This window comes from Macaca thibetana, chromosome 3 (genome assembly GCF_024542745.1).
Source record: "Macaca thibetana thibetana isolate TM-01 chromosome 3, ASM2454274v1, whole genome shotgun sequence".
NCBI lineage: Eukaryota > Metazoa > Chordata > Mammalia > Primates > Cercopithecidae > Macaca > Macaca thibetana.
Genome location: NC_065580.1, coordinates 100,884,352 through 100,908,991, shown reverse-complemented (window position 1 = coordinate 100,908,991; position 24,640 = coordinate 100,884,352). Strand labels below are relative to the sequence as shown.

The 24,640-nt window shown below is 44.8% G+C and overlaps 2 protein-coding genes across 4 annotated transcripts in view; one reads left to right on the top strand and one right to left on the bottom strand.

Annotated features, from left to right (window-relative positions):
• Nucleotides 1-7,811, top strand: part of NOD1 (nucleotide binding oligomerization domain containing 1) — a 49,887-nt gene extending 42,076 nt beyond the window's left edge. For all 3 annotated transcript variants that reach the window (XM_050783221.1, XM_050783222.1, XM_050783223.1), the window contains 2 exons: nt 2,150-2,233; nt 6,626-7,811. In XM_050783221.1, coding sequence (XP_050639178.1) covers nt 2,150-2,233; nt 6,626-6,698 — 157 coding nt within the window. In that variant the 3' untranslated portion in view covers nt 6,699-7,811. The remainder of the gene's footprint in view (nt 1-2,149; nt 2,234-6,625) is intronic.
• GARS1 (glycyl-tRNA synthetase 1) overlaps nt 1-24,640 on the bottom strand; it is a 440,746-nt gene that overhangs the window by 183,813 nt on the left and 232,293 nt on the right. The gene's annotated exons all lie outside the window — the stretch shown is intronic.

The following is a 24,640-nucleotide window of genomic DNA, read 5'->3' as shown; positions in this document are numbered from 1 at the left end:
TAGCCTCATTCTCTTGCACGTGGATATCCAGCTGTCCCGGCAGCACCACGTGTTGAACAGATTATCTTTTCCTATTGAATGGCCCTGACACCCTTGTCAAAAATCAATTGACCATAGATGTATGGGTTTATTTCTGAATTCTCTGTTCTGGTCCATTGATTTATATGTCTCTCCTATGCCAGGACCATTGCTGTAGCTTTGCAGTACATTTTGAAATCAGGAGATGTGAGTTCTACTTTGTTCTTTCTCAAGATTGTTTAGACCATTCCAGGTTCTTTGCATTTCTTATGAATTCAGACTCACCTTGTCAATTTCTGCAAAAAGACTAGACTCTGCTACATATTGGTTTTTCTTTGCTTTTTAGCTTGCAAAATTATTTGATCCCATTCCCTAAGTGCAGGCCAGCCTCTCTAGGGAGAGCAGAGCTAGGACAGGGCCAGAAAGACGGTCTTGGCTGCTTTGTGCATTCCCAACCTGCACTGGCCCTAGTGAAGGCAGCCCGAGTGGGTGGATATGCCTGGACACTGCAGGCTTTTTAGGGGCATTAGGTGCTCTCCTTCCTGGCCTCCTGCCAAGTCTTGGTTGGAGGCTGCTTTTCCTGCCTTCCACAAAGCCTAAGTGGTGACTGGAAAACAGCAGAGTGTTACTGAATACAGAACTCGGTGCCCACTTCCTGGTTCTATTTTTGTCCCTTTTGAAAGGGAAGGTCATCACCTCTGACACTGAACCCAGGGGCCCTAGCCCTTGTGGGGTGTGGCTGGGAGCACCAGGTCCTGGCTGCAGCCCAGCCACCAGTGGTCCCGTGTGCTTGGGCAGTAAGAGTGACAACAGCTCCCTTCCCCTGGACACTGTGCCTAATACACACCCTCCTCTTGAAATCTCACACACCCAGTAGATGGGGGGCACTCTTACAGTTATTCTCATTTTACAGATGACACAACTGAGGCACAGACAGATACGTTTATTTCTTCAAGATTCTGTAGCTGAAAAGTGAGGAGGGAGGGTTTAAGAGTAGCTGCAACTGCTCTGTGATACTGCCTCTCTCGAGGGAGTCCTCTTCACTCACGACAGCATAGGGCCCTCGTCTTCCTGGTAAGGGCTTCCTTCTTGGGTTAGTGCCAGGATTTCTAGGGGTCAGGTTTAGCAGGAGCCTATTCTACAAACAGCCAGGAGCGGGGAATGACTCTGTGATGAAGTGGAGATACCACAGCCTCTTGATGCATTTATTTCCTGGTTGAGTTGGAAGCATAGCTGCCCGGGGGAGCATTTCAGGAGAGGCCCGGCTTCCTAGCGATTGCTGAAACCTTTGTTTCATTTGAATCACTGCTACCCAGAACAATGGGGTGCATTCTCAGAGGCCCCATTATTAAAGCTTTTCCATTGAGCCCCATGAGAACTATTCATGAGAACTATTTCATGGCAGCATAACTGTTTCTCCCCGCTCCCTCTTGCATGTTGGTAGCCTGTTAACTTTAAAACCTGCCTTGCCTTTCCTTTGCTACCTGGAAGGAGACGTCAGACTTCCTGTTCCCACGATGTGTTTCTTAGAATTTGTTGTTCAGATTGGTGGTCTCCAAAATATATATACATATTGAAACGGAGTCTCACTCTGTCACCTGGAGTGCATTGGCGCAATCTTGGCTCACTGCAACCTCCACCTCCCGGTTCAAGCAATTCTTCTGCCTCAGCCTCCCGAGTAGCTGGGACTACAGGCACGTGCCACCATGCCCAGCTAATTTTTTTGTATTTTTAATAGAGACAGGTTGGCCAGGATGGTATCAATCTCCTGAACTCATCATCCACCCACGTTGGCCACCCAAAGTGCTGGGATTACAGGTGTGAGCCACCACACCCGGCGCCATATATTTTGATTATGCACCTCTGCAATGAAAAATGCAAACATACACATCTGTTCATGTATTACATTGTGTTCACTATAAAAACAAAGAGAAAATTTAAAAAATGTCAAGCTGTCCTTTACGCTAGTGGATCTGATCTAGACACTTTTAGCCAGTACAAAGTCACATAGACTCGGTTCTTCCCCTGACCAACTTGTCTCTTATCCCAACACACCCTTACAACTCCCTCACGAAGGGGTCAAATTTGATCCAGTATTATGGATTTTATACAAGGTATGTTCTTCTTTCAGGCTTATCCAGAATCAGATCACAGCTAAGGGGACTGCCCAGCTAGCAGATGCGTTACAGAACAACACTGGCATAACAGAGATTTGGTAAGATCCCAGCGTTTGTCACCGTAATAACACCAGTGACTGTTTACTCACCACCACTGACTATGTGCAAGGCACGATGCAGGGTGGTTTCTGTTTATTCCTCCAGCAACCCTGCGCAGTAGTGGTATTACCTCTGTTTTACAGATGTAGACAGAGGCCCAGACCAGTGAAATAAAGTTGCCCAAGGTCACCACAAGAGGTAGAATTCAGCCCAGAATGCCTGATTCCATAGTCTGTGCTCTCCTGCCCTGGGCCCCTGCCCCCATCTACCTTCATTGGGTGGGAGGGGGGAAGTGGCCAATGAAATGATTTCCTAGTGGAAGTAAATCCCCCTGGGACTCAGTGATTGAGAGATGGATGTGTTGGCCAGGAGTTTGGAGCTCGTTCTTCCCCTTTTCTGGGCTCCGTGAGACATTTCCAGGCTGACTTGAACCGACTTATGCTCTTTATCTACTTCTTTTTTCTGCTTTGAGAACTTCCTTATACGAAAAGAAGAAAAAAAGTTTGCTTTACTGTGACATTGAGTGCCATGCCACTTCTTTCTTGCCTCTCATTAGGCACAGACACTTCCCACTCAGCAGCTCCCTTAGCAACTTAATTGCCTGGGTGAGGTGGGACTGGGTGGATGCTGGGAGAGGGGCCTTGTATTAGTCTGTTCTCATGCTGCTAATAAAGACATACCCGAGACTGGGTCATTTATAAAAGTGAGAGGATTAATTGACTCACAGTTCTACATAGCTGGAGAGGCCTTACCATCCCATGGCAAAAAGCGAATGAAGAGCAAAGTCACATCTTACATGGCAGTGGGCAAGAGAGCTTGTGCAGGGGAACTCTACTTTATAAAACCATCAGATCTCATGAAACTTATTCACTACCATGAGAACAGTATGTGGGAAACTGCCCCCATGATTCAATTATCTCCACCTGGCCTGTCCTTGACACGTGGGGATTATTATAATTCAAGGTGAGATTTGGTTGGAGACACAGCCAAACCAAGTCAATCCTGTAGCGCATGCATGGTGTCAAATAGAAACAACGGTCTCCATGCTTGTGCACCTGCTTCATGCCAGGCACTATGTTAGGGGCCGGAGATGCAGCAATTAATGTGACCAAAGTGCTGGCTGACCCAACCTGAGCATGGAGGGCCCAGGATACTTCAGCCCAGACTCGTAAATGCTCTGGAAACTTGTTTTGAACCTCAGAGCCTGAGACAGCCCTTCCCAATGTGAAGCTTCAACCCATGTGGAGACTGGCAGAAGGCAGAGCCAGTTTCTGGTAAGAACACAGGAGCTCCTGAGCCCACTGTGGCTTCTCTAAGCTCCAAGGGGCAGTCTCACCATGGACCCAAACCCTCAGCTCAGGTGCCCATTCCTCATTAACTATGTCCTCCTTTCATGACTGGGGAGAATTTCATAGCCAATTAAAAACAAAAAACAAAAAACGGCTCCTTGGCCAACATAGGCTCCTCATACAATGTTTTTTAAACTTTGCTTTAGAACTTGTTTGGAACTTGTCATAAAATCAGATCAGTTTGGTGAGTTGCAACCAACAATATTTAAAAAGAAAGCAGAACAGAACAGAATATCAGGATGCAATGTGCATGGTGCGGAAATATTTCATTCATCTTAGTTCATGCTTGCATGTGAGTGGGTGTGTGTTTGCATAAGCGTTGGTTCACAATGTAAAATGTAATTCTTATTTGGGGTTGTAGACAAAAGGTTTTTTTTTTTGTTTTTTTTTTTTTGAAAAACACTGTTGGCTAGGCGTGGTGGCTCATGCCTGTGATACCAGTGCTTTGAGCGGCCAAAATGGGCAGATCTCTTGAGCACAGGAGTTTGAGACCAGCCTGGGCAACATGCAAAACCCTGTCACTACAAAAATTAGCCCGACATGGTGCTATGTGCCTGTAGTCCCAGCTACTGAGGAAGCTGGTGTGGGAGGATGGATGCTTGGGAGGTCAAGGCTGCAGTGAGCCAGGATCATGCCACTGCAGTCCAGCCTGGGTGCTTTTTGTCTCAAAAAACAAGAAAGAAAAAAAGAAAAACACCATCATAGAGAACAGAGCCCAGATCCAACCAGACACCGTGGCCTGTGTGCCTGCGAGGCCCAGCCTGCCCGGCAGCCTGGGAAGCACCTGAGGGCGCTGGAACTGTTTGCATGGAGCTTTGCCCTCAGGGCACTCCATTTCTGCTGCGTCTTATGTTTTGAGGACAGCAGGCAGAGCGGGAGAGGAAGGAGACTGCCGGACTACAGAACAGTTTGCAGAGCAGTCGGCTTCCACTTTTCTCTGCAGCTGGTCAGGCGGGTAGTAAAGACCTACAGTTGCTTTAAATTCTGTCAAGTTTCAAAATCTGCATTGTGTCCCTCTTGAGGGCCACCATTCCTACACAAGGAACCATTTGAGTAGGGCCGGGAGCCTTCAGCTTCAAGGCCTACACTTGTGTCAGGGTGGAGAGGGGAACTGGCCATCAATTCAGAGAGGGCAGGACAGGCGGCCTGGATGCTGGTCTTGGGAGTGTCTTCACTTAGGTCCCTGGCTTGTTCTGGGAGCCTCCAGAGCATGCTCCTGTGTGTGTGACTTCATGGAACTGGGCTCTGAGAAGGCCGTGGCTTTGTTGGCCCTGCCAGGGACTGCCACACCAGGCCACAGGGCTGTGGTCGAGCTGGCCGGGGAGCCAGGGTCAGGGAGCAGCTCTGCTTGGAGCCAGCACTTACAGAGTGAGTCTTCTCCTTGGACTTGTTATCTGTACTGACACTTATTTCTACCTCATTCCTTTCTGAAAATAACTTGGAAGTCTGAAGTCCCTTGGTGAGTTCTGCCTTTAAGAACAGAAATTAGAGGTATAGAATGAACACTATAAATTATAGAAATGTATCCCACTCCAGTATAACAGCTTTCTGTGAGGCTACCTCCAGACTGTGGCTCTGGGAGGGTGGGGCCTGAGTCAAGGTCGTTGCTCCAGTCCTAGGGACTAGCACCGTGTCTTCATTTATTCCTTGACTAACGAAATGCTTGAGCATCAGGGACTGTGCTAGCACCAAAAATCCGGTGGTGAACAACATGGCTTCATGGGTTCGCTGTCTAGAAAGCGAGATGCACATTAAAGAAAAAGAAAATCATTTGCGTAATTATTAAATTACAACTGTGATGGGTACTGTCACAAAGGGGAAGGCCAAGAGGGAACCTGATTTAGATGAGGTTGCAGGGAAGGCCCCTCTGAGGAAGCAGCACTTACTCTAAGCCATGAAGGATGAATAGGAGCTAGACAGCTGAGGTGAGTAGGGAACAGCATGTGCAAAGGGTCTGGGGCAAGAGGGAGTGTGAAGAACTGCCAGAAGCTGCTGTGCCCTGGGGTTCAGACAGTGTGGAAGAGGAGACTACAGGAGGCTGAGGAGATAGGCGACAGGGACTGGACCATAAAAGATCTGTGGGTCATGATGCGCGTTTTGGTCTTTATCCTAAAAGTGATGGAAAGTCGGTGAATAGTTTGAAGCAGGAGAGGAACGTGATCAGATCTGCATTGCGAAAAGACCAATTCTTGGCTCTTCTAGGAAACTGGACTGGAGAAGGCCAGAGTACGTGGAAATGACCTGTCAGTAGAACATTGTACTGATCCAGGGAAGAGATGATGGGTGCTCAGACCAAGACGGTCGGCTGAAGATAGAGAGAGGTTCCAGGGAGGCATTCTAGATGCTTAGGAATTAGGACAGAACTTTGTGATACAAGGAACATGGGGATGAGAAGGAAGGTGTCCAGGTTGACCCCCAGGTTAATAACCTGCACGTAACCTGTGAGAGTGGTCCATTCACTAAGCCAGGCGACCCTAGGACGTGTGGCTACTTTGAGGTGCGGGGGAGAGGTCCAAGTGAGGATGCCAAGCAGGTAACTGCCTCCACTGACAGATGAACAAGGCTGTGGCATTGATGAGATCAGTTGGGGAAAAGGGCTTAGCCCCAAGCCTGGAGGAAATCTCAGATGTCGAGGTCACATGGAGGAGAATATAGGAAAGGAAACGGAAGTAGAGTGCTCGGATGCGGGAGAAAAATCAGGGCATATAACCAAGCCAAGGGGAGGGAGTGCTTTAAGAAGGAGGGAGAGGAGAGGTTAGGACAGCCAAAATCCTGTGAGGGCCAAGAAAGCCAAGACCTGGAAAATGTCATTAACTTCAGGCTTATGGAGGCTACAGGTGACCTTAGTGAGACTCAGTGAACAAAGCGATGGCAGCTGGAGAGGATCCATGCTAATATGAAGGAACTATCTGAAAAGGGTATGTTCCTTAATTTCAGGGTTGTGTGATGCACGAGTGTGTGCTATGAACACACCTTGGGAAGGAGTGTGCCAGAGTCCTTAACATTTTATCTGTGTACTTTTGTCTTCCTCCTTTTCAACAGCCTAAATGGGAACCTGATAAAACCAGAGGAGGCCAAAGTCTATGAAGACGAGAAGCGGATTATCTGTTTCTGAGAGGATGCTTTCCTGTGCATGGGGTTTTTGCCCCAGAACCTCAGCAGCGAATGCCACTCCGGGCAGTCTTTTGTGTCAGTGTCTTAAAGGGGACTGCGGAGGTGGGACCATCAGGAGTCCACTGCCTCCATGATGCAAGCCAGCTTCCTGTGCAGAAGGTCTGGTTGGCAAACTCCCTAAGTACCCACTACAATTCTGCAGAAAAAGAATGTGTCTTGTGAGCTGTTGTAGTTACAGTAAATACACTGTGAAGAGACTTTATTGACTATTATAATTATTTTTATCTGAAGCTAGAGGAATAAAGCTGTGAGCCGAACAGAGGAGGCCAGCCTCAGCTCATTCCAATGCCTGCCATAGGGACCAACGGGAGCGAGTTGGTCACTGCTGTTTTCATTGAAGAGTTGAGGATGTGGCAGAAAGTTGGTGCCAAGCTTCTTGAATAAAAGGTGTTTGATGGATAAGTATTATACCTAAAATATTTTCTTCCTTCTCAGCACTTTCCCATGTATTGATACTGGTCCGACTTCACAGCTGGAGACACTGGGGTATATGCAGTGTGGGATTTGACTCCTCCAAGATTTTGTGGAAAGTTAGTGTCAAGGAAAGGACGCACCACAGGCTTTTAATTTTAATCCTGGAGTCTCACTGTCTGCTGGCGAAGATCAGAGAATGCCCTCTTAGCTCTTAGCTGGTCTAAGAAGAATGACGATGCCTTCAAAATGCTGCTTCCACTCAGGGCTTCTCTGCTAGGCGACCCTCCTCTGGAAGGCTGAGTACCGTGGGCTACAGTGTCTGGCCTCGGGAAGAATTGATTCTGTCCCCACAAAGAAACAGGGCATGGCTTGCCTTTGTGGCCCTGGCATCCAAATGGCTGCTTTTGTCTCCCTTACCTCGTGAAGAGAGGAAGTCTCATCCTGCCTCCCGAGCAGTTGAAGGGTGACTAAACTGGCGCCAAGACTTGGGGCATCAGCTGGGAACTGGGCCAGCAGAGTATGTTGGACACCTCCCACCATGGTGGGCTTGTGGTGGCTGCTCATGAGGGTGGGGGTGATATTACTAGATCACTTGTCCTCTTGCCAGCTCATTTGTTAATAAAATACGAAAACACTCTTACGGTTGAGTCTGGAGTTTTTGAAGGGACTCAGCCTGGTAAGCACTCTTTGACTCCTGAATCCCATGCTGACTCCCTCCGCACGGGGGAAGGGGCTCTGGGGCAATGTGCTGTGAGGAGAGCCTGACAAAGGCCAGAGGCGTTACCAGTTTGATCCTTCACAGGCCTCTCTGCTTACCAAGAGACAGGAAGAGGCTGCGGCAGCCTCTGAAGTCTCTCCATCTGGCCTCCGAATCTCTTCAGGTGGCTTCTCAGAGGAAATAACTTGTGAGTAGGGGGTGGCTGGTGCCAGGATAGGCCAAGTGAGCCAAAGTTCATGCCTTCATCACCATGCCATGGTAGGGCCGGCAGGCCAGGTTCGACGTCCACTACAGCCGTTCCTCAGCTGTTCACTGCTGAGTGGAGGACCCAGGTAGACCTGTGGCAAGAAGCACTGAGCTGCCAGGGGCAGCACGTGACAGGGGAAGGCGTGCAGCGCCTCCAGTGGTCCACCTCTGAGTTCTTGGAGTCCAAGCCTGGCTTTGTAGAGCAGCCTCTTAGGAAGGGGACTGTTGCGGGGGGAAATCCTGTACAGTTAAGCAACTACATGGTGGCAGTTCCCTTAAAGGCTCAATTTTGGTGGTTCCTACCATGTCCCTCCCAACCCCAGACCTGAGTATTCACCTAATAATCACCCCAAGGCAGCAACTCTCTTCTCACTGCAGAATCTGGGCAGCAAATATGCCCAGAAAGAACAAGGGAATGAGTATGGCCCACTGAAGGTCAAAGGGGGAAGGCCACAGACCTCAGACTCACCAAATCTTACCACGAAGTTCACTTCTTAGCAGATGAAATTCACATTTTATTAAACTGCTAAAACTAAACCCTTGAGAGTCTAAAATTTACTCAGAAACTACTAAATGTTATTGCTTCTAGAGACTATCAAAATTAAAACTGCTGCCTCTAGGGAATTAGAGTTTGCATGGTATTGACTTAAATTCTATTTGGAAATACTTTGATCGTCCAGATGGCAAATGGTAGATTTTTTTTTTTTTTTTTTTTTTTTTTTTGAGACAGAGTCTTGCTCTGTCACCCAGGCTGGAGTGCAGTGATGTGATCTTGGTTCACTGCAAGCTCTGCCTCCTGGGTTCATGCCATTCTCCTGCCTCAGCCTCCGAGTAGCTGGGACTACAGGCACCTGCCACCACGCCAGGCTAATTTTTGTATTTTTTAGTAGAGACGGGGTTTCACCATGTTAGCCAGGATGGTCTTGATCTCCTGGCCTCGTGATCCACCCACCTCGGCCTCCCAAAGTGCTGGGATTACAGGCGTTAGCAACTGCGTCCAACCAGCAAGTGGTAGATTTTCTATTCCTCCTGTAAAACTGAGATCAGGCTCCTAATTCGATGGAAAGGTTCTCTTATTAGAAACAGCTGAGCTTCTGAGCAGACACATGGAGACTCTTCCTACTCAAGAAAAAGACAATTGAAAAAAAAATTCTGTAAACGAGGGCTATGACTCTTTCTTTCTACAGGACATCTTGGTTGATTTTGGGAAAGAAGCTTCAGCTCCCATATTTCATCCCTGCAGTTATGTCAGGTCCATGCTGATATGGAACTTCTTTAAAAAGCCATGTGGAGTCACTGTGTGGCCACGTGGTATTAGCTCTCTGGAGTGCCCAGCTGTGTGGCTTTGGAGCAGTCTAAGACGGCCAGAATCTTGATTTCCTCCTCGAAAAAACTGACAGAACCTGACTCAAAAGGTTGTTGAGAGGATTAGATGAGTCATGGAAAGTAGCTGGCACAAAGCCTGGCACAGGGTCCTGTTCAACATTTGGCAGTTACTATCAAGCCAGCAGGTCTCATTTCTGCTCACCGTGGGACTCCCAAGTTGTCCCCTTCTCACTCGTAGGCTCAGGGAACTTTCCAGCTAGGTCAAATACAGGACTAGGAGTTCTCAAAGTAAAACCCCAAAATATTCAACATCAAGCTTCCTGCAATATCCTACCTTTGTCAGTGAAAAGCGTTAACTGTTAGTTTTCATTATTATTACCAAAGAGCATACTGCCATTTAAGTGTCAACTCACTGAACACGGGGGGCACCTGTGTCTTCGCTGCACAACAGAGCAGAGCAGGAGCTGGCACCACCCCATGGAGCCAGGCCCATGAGCTTTTGCCAAGTGGGAAGGAGCTTTCTGCTCATCCATATTTTGATTCACTTCCAGGTGGACCACAGGTCTGTTTCCAGTAACCAATTGCTTCCTTACAAGAAAAAAACCTTGCTGTAAAGCTGAAAGGCAAAGCCATGACCATTAACCCAAGTCCATGAAGAAGAATTTTAGGAAAGTAGAATGGCATTGTGAGGAGGGTAAGACTCATGTTACCAAGGGACATCCCAGCACTACCTACTCAACCTTAAAATGGAATGAACTGCACCCAAGGCCAGCTTAAGACTCTTAGAGACATTAAATACTGAAAAGGTTATAGGCCCCTCTGACCTATAATAAAAATATTTAGTATATTATAAAGTAAGTGCAAAGATGTTAAACAAGTTTCTAATTTTTCCCATGACTACTCGGGTGCTTTTTCAGGCCAATAACAAATATTAAAGTGTCTCAATTTTTTCCTGAACTCTTTTCTGTTATAAAGTGCATCTATTTTTGTTGTCAAAGTAATGTTGTTACCCAGTGTAATGCCTGTGTGACCTAAGTAAATTTCTTCCCCACTTTAACTCTGGTTATGAAACAGGATGTCTGCAGTTAAAAGCTCCCCATCATGATCAAAGCAGTTAAGAATGGTGGGATCCAAGATGGCAGCTCACTTGACCTCTGAAGAACCTCTAACTTCATTATAATCTAATTTCCATGCTAAATGACACTCCCCCCAGTGCCAAGACAGCAGACAATCACCATGACAATGGCCAGAAGAAACCATAAAAGGACAAAAAAGGGAGACAAAAATTCTGGTTCTAAGAAGTTATCTACCTAATTCCTAGAAAAGACATGAATATTTTCCCCCTTGCTTTTAATTCCCCAGCCCCTTCATTAAAGATGCTCCATATCTGTGACTTCCTGGCTCACATCAGGGATGTCCTATATTTGTGATTTCTTGGCTGTCATAGGGGGATGCCCTATCCCTCACGGGCTAAGAAGTTGATTTGTGAGCCAGGTTCCCACATCTCAATTCTATGGGCATCAAATAAAGCCTGCACTGCTAGATGCACGCTTTCGATTTTGTGTATTGGCTTGGTGGCACCAAATAGGAAAATACTCCATTTTAGGGGGGATTGGCCTTGTCAATAATGTCATAAAGGGAAAAATTTAATGTTTATAATAACACAACACTAACACAGCTATTTTAATGTTTGTATGTAATCTTCCACGCTTTGCCTACTTTGAGACATCTTTTTACATAGCTATAATCACAGAGTACATTAGCAGTGATTTTTGTCATTTTCCCACATTGTTAGTCTTTATAATTATTAATATATTCTACCAGTTTCAGAATTTGCTTAATAATATTCCAGATATTCAGGTTAGACCTTCAAGTTTCCAGGCTGACTGTGGTGGTGGTCACTATAGACAATATTTCTGTGGAATTAAAACATTCTTTATAGTGATTTCTTTGGAATAAGATTATCAAGGCAAAGATTCCTGCTATTAATTAGCCAGGTATCGTGATGTACAACTGTGGTCCCAGCTACTCCAGAGGCTGAGATGGGAGGACCGCTTGAACCCAGGAGGTCAAGCCTGTTAGTGAGCCTGGGTGACAGAGACCCTATCTCAAAATAAAAACAAAACCAGAAACAAAAAAAAAACCAGATCCTTGCTATGAAATATTATTTTTTTAACCTACGTCAAGGGTGTAATAAGTTTGGAAGCAAGTGAAAATTAGAGACCAATGTAATGTGAAGCCAGCAGTGTCTCCTTTGAATAGAATAAAACTCCCTGCCCTAACCCTCACACTCACACCAGACCAGTGTTCAGGCACTTCCCACACACACACATGTGCTATGCCAATGACTGACTGCAGGGAAGAATAAATGAACACATCAACATCTGTTTTAAAGTGGCACCATTGAAGATAACCACTTACTAGTGGGCAAGTGTCAGAATCTTAAAAATCAGTTTTCCTTGATTTAAAACCTTTTCATTTATAAATATGTGTATGTGTCCTTGCTTTGCCTAAACAAACCCAGCCTGGCTAAACCCATGAACATCAGGCCAAATAAAAACTTCTTCCTCCCAATGACCCTGTGAAGTAGAATTATTTCCTGAATGAAGAAACTGAGGACTAATAATATGAATATGTATCTTATTAATCAGGATTTGTATAAAAATAAAAAAAGCAACACAAAACTCCTCAGGGAAGGGATCTAGGCAAATGCAGAATGTTTTGCCTGGCAATATCTAAGTTTTCAATCTCCTCATTCTCCCAGTGAGGAAACTGGTGTCAGAGAGAGAAAGATACTCACTCAAGGTCACTTTAACTACTGGTAGAACAAGAACTAGAACACAGGTCTTCTGTCTGGTTTTATTTTCCCTCTGTTCTGAAAGGGTTTGTGACCTTCAGTTCACTCTGCAACTGACCACCTTTTCTGCCAAATCTATTACCTAGTGACACAGGATTTTTTTCTTGGCCACTTTGCAAGCCAGGGACCTCTAGCTGGAGATGCCCCACCTGGGCCTTGTTCAGTCATGCTACCTGCTGCAGGAGATGGCCTGCCTGGGACAAGTCTGGCTTGTGCACTGGTTCCCGAGTGCTTGTCCCATTCCCAAGAAGAATGAGGATATGCTGACAATCGGAGAGTGAGCAAGGCGAGGAGTTTGAGTGATGAAACAGTTTTCAGTGGAGAGGGGATACAGGGGTGGTCCCCCTACCTGAAGGTGGGAAAGCCCTCCCACTGTGACTGAGTCTGGGGCTTTTATGGACTCAGAATGGGAAAGGGGCAGGTCATAGGTAATATTGGAAAAGGCAACATTCGATTGGTTAAAAGGCATTATTCAGAAAGAATCAATCAGGAGGCCGGGCGCAGTGGCTCACGCCTGTAATCCCAGCACTTTGGGAGGCTGAGGCGGGTGGATCACGAGGTCAGGAGATCAAGACCATCCTGGCTAACACAGTGAAACCCCATCTCTACTAAAAATACAAAAAATTAGCCGGGTGTGGTGGAGGGCGCCTGTAGTCCCAGCTACTGGGAGGCTGAGGCAGGAGAATGGCGTGAACCCGGGAGGCGGAGCTTGCAGTGAGCTGAGATCACGCCACTGCACTCCAGCCTGGGAGACAAAGTGAGACTCCTTCTCAAAAAAAAAAAAAAAAAAAAAAAAAAGAATCAATCAGGAAAGGGTGGGCAAACAGGAACAGAAGTTCTCACTCTGGGTTGTGGGTTTCATCAGGGACTAGCAATCCAGTCTTTCACCCCTCAGGCCGTTTTTTGGCTTTAAGGTGGAGTTTCACCTGGGACCTGCCCCATTTGCCTAGGCATTTGGCTGCCTCCTGTCACTATCACTGGTTCCAGTCTGCTAGGGCAAGTTAAGCAAGATGGAGCTCTTTCCCCAAGGACACAGATGGGGAATGTTCCTTCAGGAAGCCTGATCTTTTCTCCTATATCCAGGTGCTAAAATTTGCAGGACTCTGTGGTCATGTCTCATGGCTGGAGTCACAGGCTGGGAGCACCCTGCAGAATGGCAGGTGACATCTTGACTCTAAAGAGCCAACAGCCCGGGAGCACCCTGCAGAATGGCAGGTGACATCTTGGCTCTACAGAGCCAACAGCTTCATCACTGGCTACAGATCCTCCATCCCCCAACCATGAGACTGGAACAAAGGAAGTAAGTGGGTGCATTCCAGAGAAGTAGAGAAGGTTGCAATTGAGTGACTTTCATCACAAGAGGGCAGCACGTGTCCAGTAATTAATCCATTATGTAAGTGGCCAAAGGATTCAACTGTGCATGGGGTCTGGTGACTGGCACATTGTTCTATTTACATAAGACTCAAACCAAAGTACATTGTGTTAAAAACAATTTTAAGCCCCTTCATTCATGAGTTCAAAGATATCAGTAAGTGCAAGAGTCGGCTGAGGGCACATTAAAAGAACACTATTGTGGCAAGTTCTCTGGAGACTGAGGATCTGGGTTCAAATCCTGGTGCGACCAGAAGCCGTGTGATCTTGGACGAATGACTTAGCTTTTCTGTATCTGAGCTCCCCATCCATAAGAGTTTATAAAACAGTGCTCTCCTTGCAGAATTGTCTGGTTGTGAGTAAATGAATTAATAGGTGTAAAGCACTTTAAACAGTCCCCAGTAGCAACTCCTATTACCTAATGAGAGCTTTTTCCTCCAGCACTGCCTTAATGAGCATCAGGGATAGGGCAAGATAAAACAGGAGGCTCTGCCAGGCCACCCTTCCTAACATTAAGAGCCCCTCCGTGACACTGCCATTTTCAAACTGATAGCAAAGTCCGGTCTTTTAAGCCCAGAGACCAGAAGTCATTTCCAAGGCTGAATACCTGTGGGACTGGAACTAACTATTGTCTATACTTGAAATTGTCTTCAGTCTTATCCTGTTAAGGAGCCACGTGTCCCAGTGAACACATATCCAGAAACATAGATTAGGAAAATCATAAACCGATTTGCATTTTGATTTGATTTCATAGATGTTAGAGTGTATCATCTGGTTTTCCACACTAAAATCATATGATTGAAGGTTCTTTCTTTGATGTCAGAATGTGGTTCTCTGTCCAGCACTCCTTTCATTCACTGATGAACATTGCTCCTGATTCCCCTGCCTATAGTAAAAATGAATGAGCAAGCTGGAGAGAAGACTAGGAAGGAGGGAGATGAGAACAGAACAGAAAGGGAGGAAGGAAGTGGGTGGGCTAATTCCTGGAATCTTAGCTTCCACCCTCTATTGCCACCATCCTACTGGTGTGTCCGGGGACTGGCCTGGTGCCTGAGGCCATCAGCTGCATCCCGAGCACACTGACATTTCCTGGAGCCAGTAAGCTCATCGCCTGCCGAACAGCTGTGGGGACGGCTCAGCTGCCCACTGCTGCCTTCAGATTCCCAAGTGGATATTCATTAGGTGACGTGTAAGATCTTCTTCCTTCTGCTGAGAAAATGCACTTAGCTTGTTTCCAATTCACTTTCCCAGGAGGACTCACTGGTGGTCAAAACTCTTTCACTTGAATCCTCTAGTCCATTGCTTTTCATTATCACCCCTGTAAGGAGATATTTTAGATATTTTCCCCAATCTCTCTCCCATCCTGAAATTTTAATACCACTGATACACTGTGTTTCTGTTTATGTACAATTGCAGCCCTCTGAAGGCCACAAACCATCGAATATCTAAGTTCCTTTTTGTCTCCCAAGAATCAATTTTGCCCCTGTGGGGATGATAAAGCTCTTGCTGAAAATCTCATCAAACCCTAGATAAGTCTTCTCACACTTGCTGTCTTCAAGAACGTTTCTATCACCCTCTCTCTCTGTGAACAGCGATTTGCTTTCTGCACATTATTCAACTTTCAGTACATCTTAATAGTTACAAATTTAACATTCTTATTCTCTTTTCACTCTATCCTAAAGACAGTTTTATCTGTGTGCAAGAACAGTGCTTATGTTAGGAGAAGCGGTGCTGTTTGTGAAAGGGGAACAGGCCCTCCTAGCGGGGACAGTTGTTGTCTGAAGTTTTCTGGTCCCAGCTGCTTCAGGGATCATTTCTGCAACATGTCCTGAATTACTGCCACCTGGCCTTTGGGGAGAACTTGAGGCTAACTTTGGCATTGCTGCTGTGCCAACTTCCCTTTCTCACTTTCCAGTTCCCCCTCCTGAACTCCCCCTCTAAGAGACCCAGGGATACCCAGAATTCCCTTTTAAAATAGCACCCAGGCCTCTGCCACTCCGGCTGCCTACTTCCCACATCAGCCCACCCCATGCCTCATTGCTGAGCTTCGCTAGGTGTTGGGGACATCAGACTCATTCAGGTAATTCAGAATAAAATGCAACTGTTTCACAGGACTATGCATGTCAGATAGCTTAATAGCAGAAAAGGAGCTGGCTGATCCAAAAACTTTACTTAGAAACACAAAGGATGAGAAATTTCAGGTCAAGATAATCTTCAGTTCTCCTCAATTGTCTTCTCCAGAGTTCCAGAATCATTCCAGAGTATGGTTGGCATTTCTGAAAGGGTTTGATCCCTGCAATGCCTTAAGCAGAGCTCAAAGTCCATCCACTTTCTATCTATCCAACCATCCATTTGTTTCACAAATAAATACTGAACATCTGCTTTAGGCCAGGTACTGTGCTGGCTGATAGGAAATCGTTAGTGTCATGTCTGAACTTTTCACCCTACTTGCAAGTTAGCAAGTTAGACTGTTACTGTTTTGTGGATGCTGGCACAGGGCGCGAGCCTCCTGGGTCAGAAGCGCAAGACTTTATGATCCACAGAGCGGTAGACAACATGAGCACGAGCATGTCTGCATCAGCCACTGTGCCCACGAAGACCGTGTGCTGGGGCACAGGTGGATGCTACGCATACAGTGGCTTTGCATGGCAGCTGAAAAACACTGAGCTTGAGGAACCTGCCATTTTATAGCAAGCAGCAGCAAGTCTGCTCTCTGAACTGGAGGGAGCTACTACTTTATCCTCCAGGTTGTCTGCTGCAAACATAATGTCTGCTGAGAAGCAGCCTGAGTAGAGTGGTGAGGACCTCGCCTTGTGTGCATACCCAGCAAGAATGTGCTGGATGCTCAGGACTCAGGGCAGATCACCTCTCTCAACAGTGAACTAAAAACACGCAGAGACCCTACCCTCGCAGCATGTACAGTCTAGCGGGGAAGATGGATATATTTATTCAAACCACCAAGCGGATAACTGCCAAACTGCAACCATGATGAGTGCCCGAGGAGAGGTGCAGGGGTTTCAGGGCCTATCATAGGTGTACTGATCTCCCTTGGAATCAAGGACACGATCTGCAGGGAGGACAGTGAGGTTCAGTAAATGAACAGCATGGGCCAAGGCCCCATGGCTCTGAGGAGCCTGGCCATGAAAACTGGAGCACAGAACTCAAGGAGGAGCACGGCATAGGTAGAGCTGGGAAATACAAGGTAGGGGCCCACCCCAAGAGAGGCCAGTGTTTTTTAAACTGTATACTGTGACCTGCTAGGAGGTTGTGAAAGTAATGTGGTATACGCCCAATCTCTGTTTTTAAAAAATGAAACAGAATAGAATATCAGAGTCCACCACAGAGTAGCACCAAGAAGCAGTGACAAGCCCGGGTCTGGACCCAGACTGCCACTCATTAACTGTAAAACCTCAGACAAGCAACTGAACTTCTCTGTGCCCGAGTGGTCTTAGCTTTAAAGTGGTCATAAGAACATGTGCATCGCATGGGTTCTTACGGGGACTAGAGACGAGTTACTACTCGCAGCACACCAAGAACAGTGTCTGGCAATCAGTAACTGCCATGCAAGTATTTGTTAATCAAATAAAGGGTAAGTATTGTCTTATGATACTTTTATAAAATATACATCAAGTGTACTGAGTTTCAATATAAACTGTATTTCTTATTGTGAGTAAAGGTCAGAAAAGTTTAAGGATTTTGGTCTTTCACAGAAATGCAAAGCCCCTGCACAATTTCATCAGAGAGGAGTGGCACCATCAGGTTTACATTCTGAAAAGATGGCTTTGGCTGCAGTATGAAGAATGGGTTAAGGACCTCATGAGACAACCAGGTGGAAGGCTCTCGCAGAAGTTGAGGCAGAGATGATGGTGGCTTATGGGCAGGACTGAGAAACGGCCACAGGGACTCATGGGCACTGATATTGCATGCAGAGATCTTGAGAGCTGTTTTGTGCATTCTGTGGCTGGGTCTTCGATTAGTGGAGAAAATTTTGTGATGGCATCTGAATCCACCTGGAACGTCAGTGCTTGTATTGGTCACAGCTTTTCTGGTAGCAAATAACAAAACCCTTCTCTGGGTATCTTAAACAAATGGGGGCATTTGTAGGACAAATCTACTGGGGGCTAGCACACCAGCATGGAAAATGTGGTGGGGCAGGAACCAAGATAGTTCTGGAAGGCTAAGAAATACACGAAGCAGGATCAACACAGCCAGAACTCCACTGATACATTCATGAATGACTTCTAATGGTACCTTCTTGGTTTTACTCTCACTATGCAAAGTTCTTGGCAGACACAGCCAATCAACCAACGTCCGGTCACAGGCAATGCTTCAGCTGCTAGGAGACAGAGAGAGGGAGGACGTTAGCCCCTTTGTCTTTCACAGTGGGAGCTGGGGCACTGTCAACCACCCAGATGACTCACGGTGGGAGATTTTCCCAGAAAAGAAAGGGGCACAACGGGAATGGGCGAAGGATGGCACAGGGGGCAGAGATGGTACAGGGAGTCAAGGATGATTCACAGGCTTTTGGATTGTGGGGTCATTCTGAAACTAGTAGAAAAGAACTGGATTTTGTTTGGAGGGAAGGTTGAGTGAGGAGGAAGCACAGGGTCGGTGTGGACATAAATTGAGTTTGAGGTGCCCGTGAGATAAACAGCTGGAGATACACAGGGCTGAGGCTTAACGGAGAGGCCCAAGGTAGAGAAACAAGTTTGGGACTCAACAGGATATAGATGGTATTGAAGACATGGTCAATGATGAGGCCAACCTAGGGCAAGAGTAGAGTGAGAAAAGACAAAGCACGGAGTCTTGAGGAATTCTGTCACTTAAAGACAAGGTAAAGGAGGATAACTCTTCAAAGGAAACTAAGACAAGGCCAGAAAGGTTGAAGGAAAAGCAGAGGGATGGTGGTGTGGTATTGAGAAGAAGTCAACCACCAGTAAGAAAGTTTCATGCCCATGGATTTAGTGACAGGAAGGTCATGGGTCACCCTCATAAGAGCTGTTTTCATGAATTAATGCAAGGACGCCAGACTGAAAAGGATTGAGAAATAACTGGAAGATGAGGATATCCTTCAAGAAATACAATGTGGGCTGGGGCGTAGTGGCTCATGTCTGTAATCCCGGCACTTTGGGGGCTGAGGCGGGTGGATCACCTGAGGTCAGGAGTTCAACCCCAGCAAGACTAACATGGTGAAATCCCGTCTCTACTAAAAATATAAAAATTGGCCGGGCGTGGTTGTGGGTGCCTGTAATCCCAGCTACTCCGGAGGCTGAGGAAGGAGAATCTCTTGAACCTGGGAGGCAGAGGTTGCAGTGACCAAGATCGTGCCATTGCACTCCAGCCTGGGTGGTGACAGAGCAAGACTCTGTCTCAAAAAAAAAAAAAAAAAAAAAAAAAAAAAGGAAAGAAAGAAATATGATGTGAAGGGGACAGGACATGACAGTAGCTCAGAGGGGATATGGAGTCTAGGGAGGGTTAGTGCATCTGACTTAAAACAAAGGGAGCTCAATGTTAATGGCAAAGATGAAACTGGGTTCATTTCTTTAAATCCCAATTCTACTAACCTAAATGTATGATGTATTGGTAAAATATTTTATTCTCATATATAGACCTGAAAAGTAAAAAATAAATGATTATCAGATATTATTAAATAGAACTTGATTCAGGGGTTATGAAAACAGTCTCAGAGTGGGACTCTGGTATTAAATATGTGACTAAGATGTCGTATATATGTAAATGATTTGCCTAACTCTTGTACATATGGCAGATTGCTGCAGTAAATAGTCCCCAAAAAATCATACTGCCCTCTACGCAGGTGACTCACACTGGATAATGGCACGTCGGCAAACACGATGCAAGTAGGAGCTTGAGACGTACTTGCAGATTGGGGTTTGCCCTCTCTTGCTGCTGGGAACACTTCCACCAACATGTGAAAAATCTCAGGCAGGCCTGCTGGAGACACATGGTCCAGTCGGCACCTATTTCCAGATATGTGAGTGAGGCAATGCTGGACCAACTAGCCCCCAGCTGCCCACCTGCTCACTGTAGCCACATGAACAAGCAGGGGCAAGAGCCCAAATTTCTGACCCACAGAATCATGAGTTAACTTAAGACTGTGGTTTTAAGTCGCTAAATGTTGGGGGTAGTTTGTTACTCAGTAAAAGATAATTGAAACAGTACATAAAAGTTAAGGAAGGCTAACTGCTGTAATAATAAATAGAATGCTAAATACACAATGGCTTAAACACAATAGAAGTTCATCTCTTGCTCATGTGAACAGTCCAAAGAGGTTTCAGATTGGTGGCAGCGGGGCTCTGTCCCATACCGTCACTCAGAGACTCGGGATGTCAGTCTTTCCCATCACCAATGAGTGGTTCCCAAGGTCACCTTGGGCATCATCAGCCTGACAGCAAAAGCAGAGAGAGCAAAGAGGACAGCCAATGGGAAGTTTTATTGGGCCCAGCCAAGAAATATGCCATATCTTCTACTCACACTCCATAGGCCAGAACCCAATCACGTGACCAAGCCTAAGTGCCATGAAGGAGTAGTTGCGTGCCTAGGAAGATGAGTAAACAATATGATGAACAGCAGGTACTACAGAATTGTACTGGCTTTTTTAGAAAATAAAAATCACGTTTGTTAGATGCAGCATGGCATAGTGGGAACAGGCTGAGGGCCAGAAAGATCTGGGTGAGATTTTGGTTCCACACTTGTTAACTGTTTAACCTGGGAATAATACCTAATCCAGGTAGACCTCCATTTCTTTATCTACAAGATATGGAAATACTTTTTTATTGGGTTATTGTGAAATTAGTGTAGTTTAATCTCTACACTTGGTAGAGTGCCAAGTACATGATCAGTGTTCAATAAACAGTAGTCACTGGCATTAACTAAATTGAATGGTATGATAAACAAATAAACAAATATGGAGAGAAGAGTAACACTAAGCTGTCCAGATAGCAGTAATATTAGTCATGATGCTTCCAAATTAAAATTACTGAAGTTCAACTCAGTGTAATCAAAAAAGAGGGGATTTATTAGAATGATACAAAGAGATGAGGTGACTGTCAACATCAAAGGGACACCTGTGGACTGGAACCCCTTTCAGGACTTCAGAGACTCAGTCTTTTTTGTTTGTTTGTTTCTCCTGTTCTATGTCCACTTATATTCTTTGCTTCATTCTCCCCATTTATAGACACATCTTTTGCCTCCAAAACTGGTCATTTTAAAATGTGTGATAATGGTATTGTAGTTATGTTTTTGAAGAGTCCCTTTCTTGTAGAGATACACATTGAAGCAGTTATGGATGAAATAATATCAAGCTTTTGCTTTAAAGTAATACATTTTAATATATTTGGGGATGGAGAGTGCAGACGACAAGATTGGCCATGGGTTGGTAATTGCCGAAGTTAGGGGACAGGTGTGGCATTTCACTACATAGCCCTCTGTAGGGTTCTGCATCTGCGGATTCAAATCAGATCAAAAGTGTAGTTAGGTCTATGATGGTTGTGTCTATACTGAGCATGTACAGATTTTTTTTTTCTTGTCATTATTCCTTAAACAATACAGTATGACAACTATTTACATAGCATTTACTTGGTTTTAGGTACTACAAGTAATCTAAAGATGATTTAAAGTACATGGGAGGATGTGCATGGGTTATATGCAAATACTCTGCCATTTTATAGCAGGGACTTAAGTGTCAGCAGGCTTTGGTATTCACAGGGGGTCCTCAGACCAATCCCTCACAGATATTGAGGGATGACTGAACCATCCTCTCTACTTTCGTATATATTTCAAATTACCCATTAAAAAATAAAAACAAAGGCCCAACACTCATCTCGTCTTGGCTTAGCAGTTCAAGAAAAGAAACAAATCAGGTTGGTCCATCTTATGTCAATATTTTAGCTGTGATTTTCTGCCTTGGTGAAAGTTTTATGCAGTTAAAAGGTAAAAGTGATCAGCATTTTCACCCATTTGGGTATGACCTTTCTGGATTTTAAGAGAAATGAGCAAAATGATATACAGAAATCAGGACTTGACAGAGTTGAACTCACTACAATCTTTTCATGACCACTTTGCTAGAATGCTTTTCCCATTTTTCTTACATAACCTTATGAAAGGCAGAGCTATTTTGGCAGTGTTTTCCTCAAGCACCATTGTATTTAATAGAGTCTCAGGAGAGACAAGTTCAGAGAAAAAGGCACAAGGACTGCAAAAGTTATGGATCTATTTTCTAGTGGTAGAGATAATAAGCTTTCAGAATAGTCATGTGTATACTGAAGGTATCTAGTCACAATGTCCAATACATCAGAGATCTTCTGGCCAGCAGCACAAAAGAAAAACAGAAGGAGGTTGAGAACTAGTTACTATTGCTTTCTTGTATGATATATTTTCTAAAGGGAAAAAAGCTCTCTGTTTCTCTTTATTACACTCAAGGTGTGCATAGGTTTTGTAATCATGTTGTTTGAACTGGTTAATCTCATGTATTATGTTGATCACATAAAAAATAAGGATCAAGGGGAAGAAGGTATTGATAACCTTAGAAATAAAGCCTAGAGGCTGGGTGTGGTGGCTCACGCCTATAATCCCAACACTTTGGGAGGCCGAGGTGGGCAGATCATGAGGTCGGGAGTTCGAGACCAGTCTGGGCAACATAGTGAAACCTCATCTCTACTAAAAATACAAAAAATTAGCCGGGTGTGGTGGTGTGCACTTGTAATCCCAGCTACTCGGGAGGCTGAGACAGGAGAATCACATGAACCCGGGAGGCAGAGGTTGCAGTGAGCCAAGATCGTGCCACTGCACTCTAGCCTAGGTGACAGAGTGAGACTCCATCTCAAAAAAGAAAAAAAAAAAAAAAAAAAATAAAAAGAAAAATAAAGCTTAGGGATATAGGAAGCCAGAATTCCTTGGCTATAACCTAGTCTTTGTTCTTTGACCAAAAAAAACAAAAAGTATATTTGGAATTTAATTTTTATAATTAGACATCTTTGCTAATCAATCTCAATTGTTATATCCAAATCAGACTTTCAATTTTCACAGACGTGCCAAATTGTCTGTTCCAAAGATGGGCATCACAATACATCCCATTCCATGTGTTTCTCTTGCTATGCAACACTGACACTCCTTCCATCAGGTGGTAGAGTCTAGGAAGACCTTCACGTCCTCCTTGACCAGCAGGGGATGGTGGAAGTGACTCTGTGTGACTTGTGAGACAAGATCCTAAAAGTGATGCACTTCTGCCTTGTTCTCTTGGGATAACTGCTCTTGGAACCCAGCCATTGCAGTGAGGAAGTCAAGTAGCTCCATGGACATGCCATGTGTAGGTGTTCCAGCAAACAGCCCCAGCTGAGGTTCCAACTGACGGTCAACGTCAATCACCTGACGAGAATGAGTCTTCCAGCCCTGACCTGCTGAGTCATCGCCAACTCCAGCTGATACTATAAGGAGCAAAGATGAGCTGTTCTGCCAATTAAGCCCAAATTGCAGATTTTTGAATAAAATAAATAACTGTTATCATTTTAAGCCACTAAGTTAGGAGTGCTTTGTTATGCAGCAAAAAATAATTAGAAGAACAAATATGACATTATTAAATTAGTAATGCTTTTGACTTTTAGTACACGGGGGGATAAGTAAAATGTTGAATAAATATGAAAAAAGTGGAATTTTTCTGAAGCAGAGGGATGAATTAGCCATACATGCAGCAACATAAGTCGATTTTAATATATAGTGAAGAACTAATCATCGGAATGCTATACAGGCCATTTTTCCACTGCTATAAAAAAAAATACCTGAGACTGAGAAAAAAAAACAACCCTGAGAAGAGGTTTAATTGGCTCACAGTTCTGCAGGTTGTACAGGAAGCATGGTGCTGGCCTCTGCTTGGCTTCCGGAGAGGCGTCAGGGAACTTTTACTCACGGCAGAAGGCAAAGCAGGAGCAGGCATGTCACATGGTGAAAACAGGAGCAACAGAGGGCGAGAGGAAAGATGCCTCGCACCTTTAAACAGCCAGATCTTGCTAGAACTACCGCAAAGACAGCACCAAGGGGATAGTGCTAAACCATTCATGAGAACTCTGCTCCCATGATCCAGTCACCTCCCACCAGGCTCTACCTCCAACACTGGGAATTACAATTCAACATGAGGTTTAGAGGGTACGACATCCAAACTATATCAGACAATAACCATTTATAAACATGTATAAAATTTCTCAAAGAAATCTTAGGTATTTTTGAAAGATTCATAAAAACCTAATTCAATGTATAGAAGGTAGATCAGAAGGACATATGTTAAATACACTAGGGTATGTAGTTAAATAACTATAGGATTGGGAATGGGAATAAAGGGAGAAAATTTTTAAAAATCAAAAACAAGAGAGTGTTATGTAATTTCCGGACTTGATTGCCATTTCCTTCTAAGTCACACAGCTGAAATTTATTTCCCAGCCTTCTGTGCAGTTAGGTGCGGCCACATGATTTAGTTCTAACTTTTGGAATGTGGGCAGAGGAGATGTGTGTTATCTCTAAGCCAAGCCCTTCAGCAAGGAAAAATGGCCTTGGCAACTAATAAATACATACCAAGATGGACCACATCCCATCCTGGGTCATATAAAACAAACCTTCACAAATTTAAAAGGACTGAAATCATAAAAAATATATTATCTGTTCATAATGAATCTAACTAGAAATCAATAATAGAAAGATATCAGGAAAATCACAAAACAATTAGAAATTAACCCACTTTTAAATACTTCAATGGTCAAAGAGAAAGTCTCAAAGGAAATGTAAAAATACACTGAAGGGAATGAAAATACAACCTATAAAAATCTTTGGGATGCAGTTAACGCAGTTCACTTTTAGAGGAATTTATAAATTTAACACTAAATGCTTATATTGGAAGATGGTCTCAGATCCATAACAAAGCTTCCACCTCAAGAAACTACAAGAG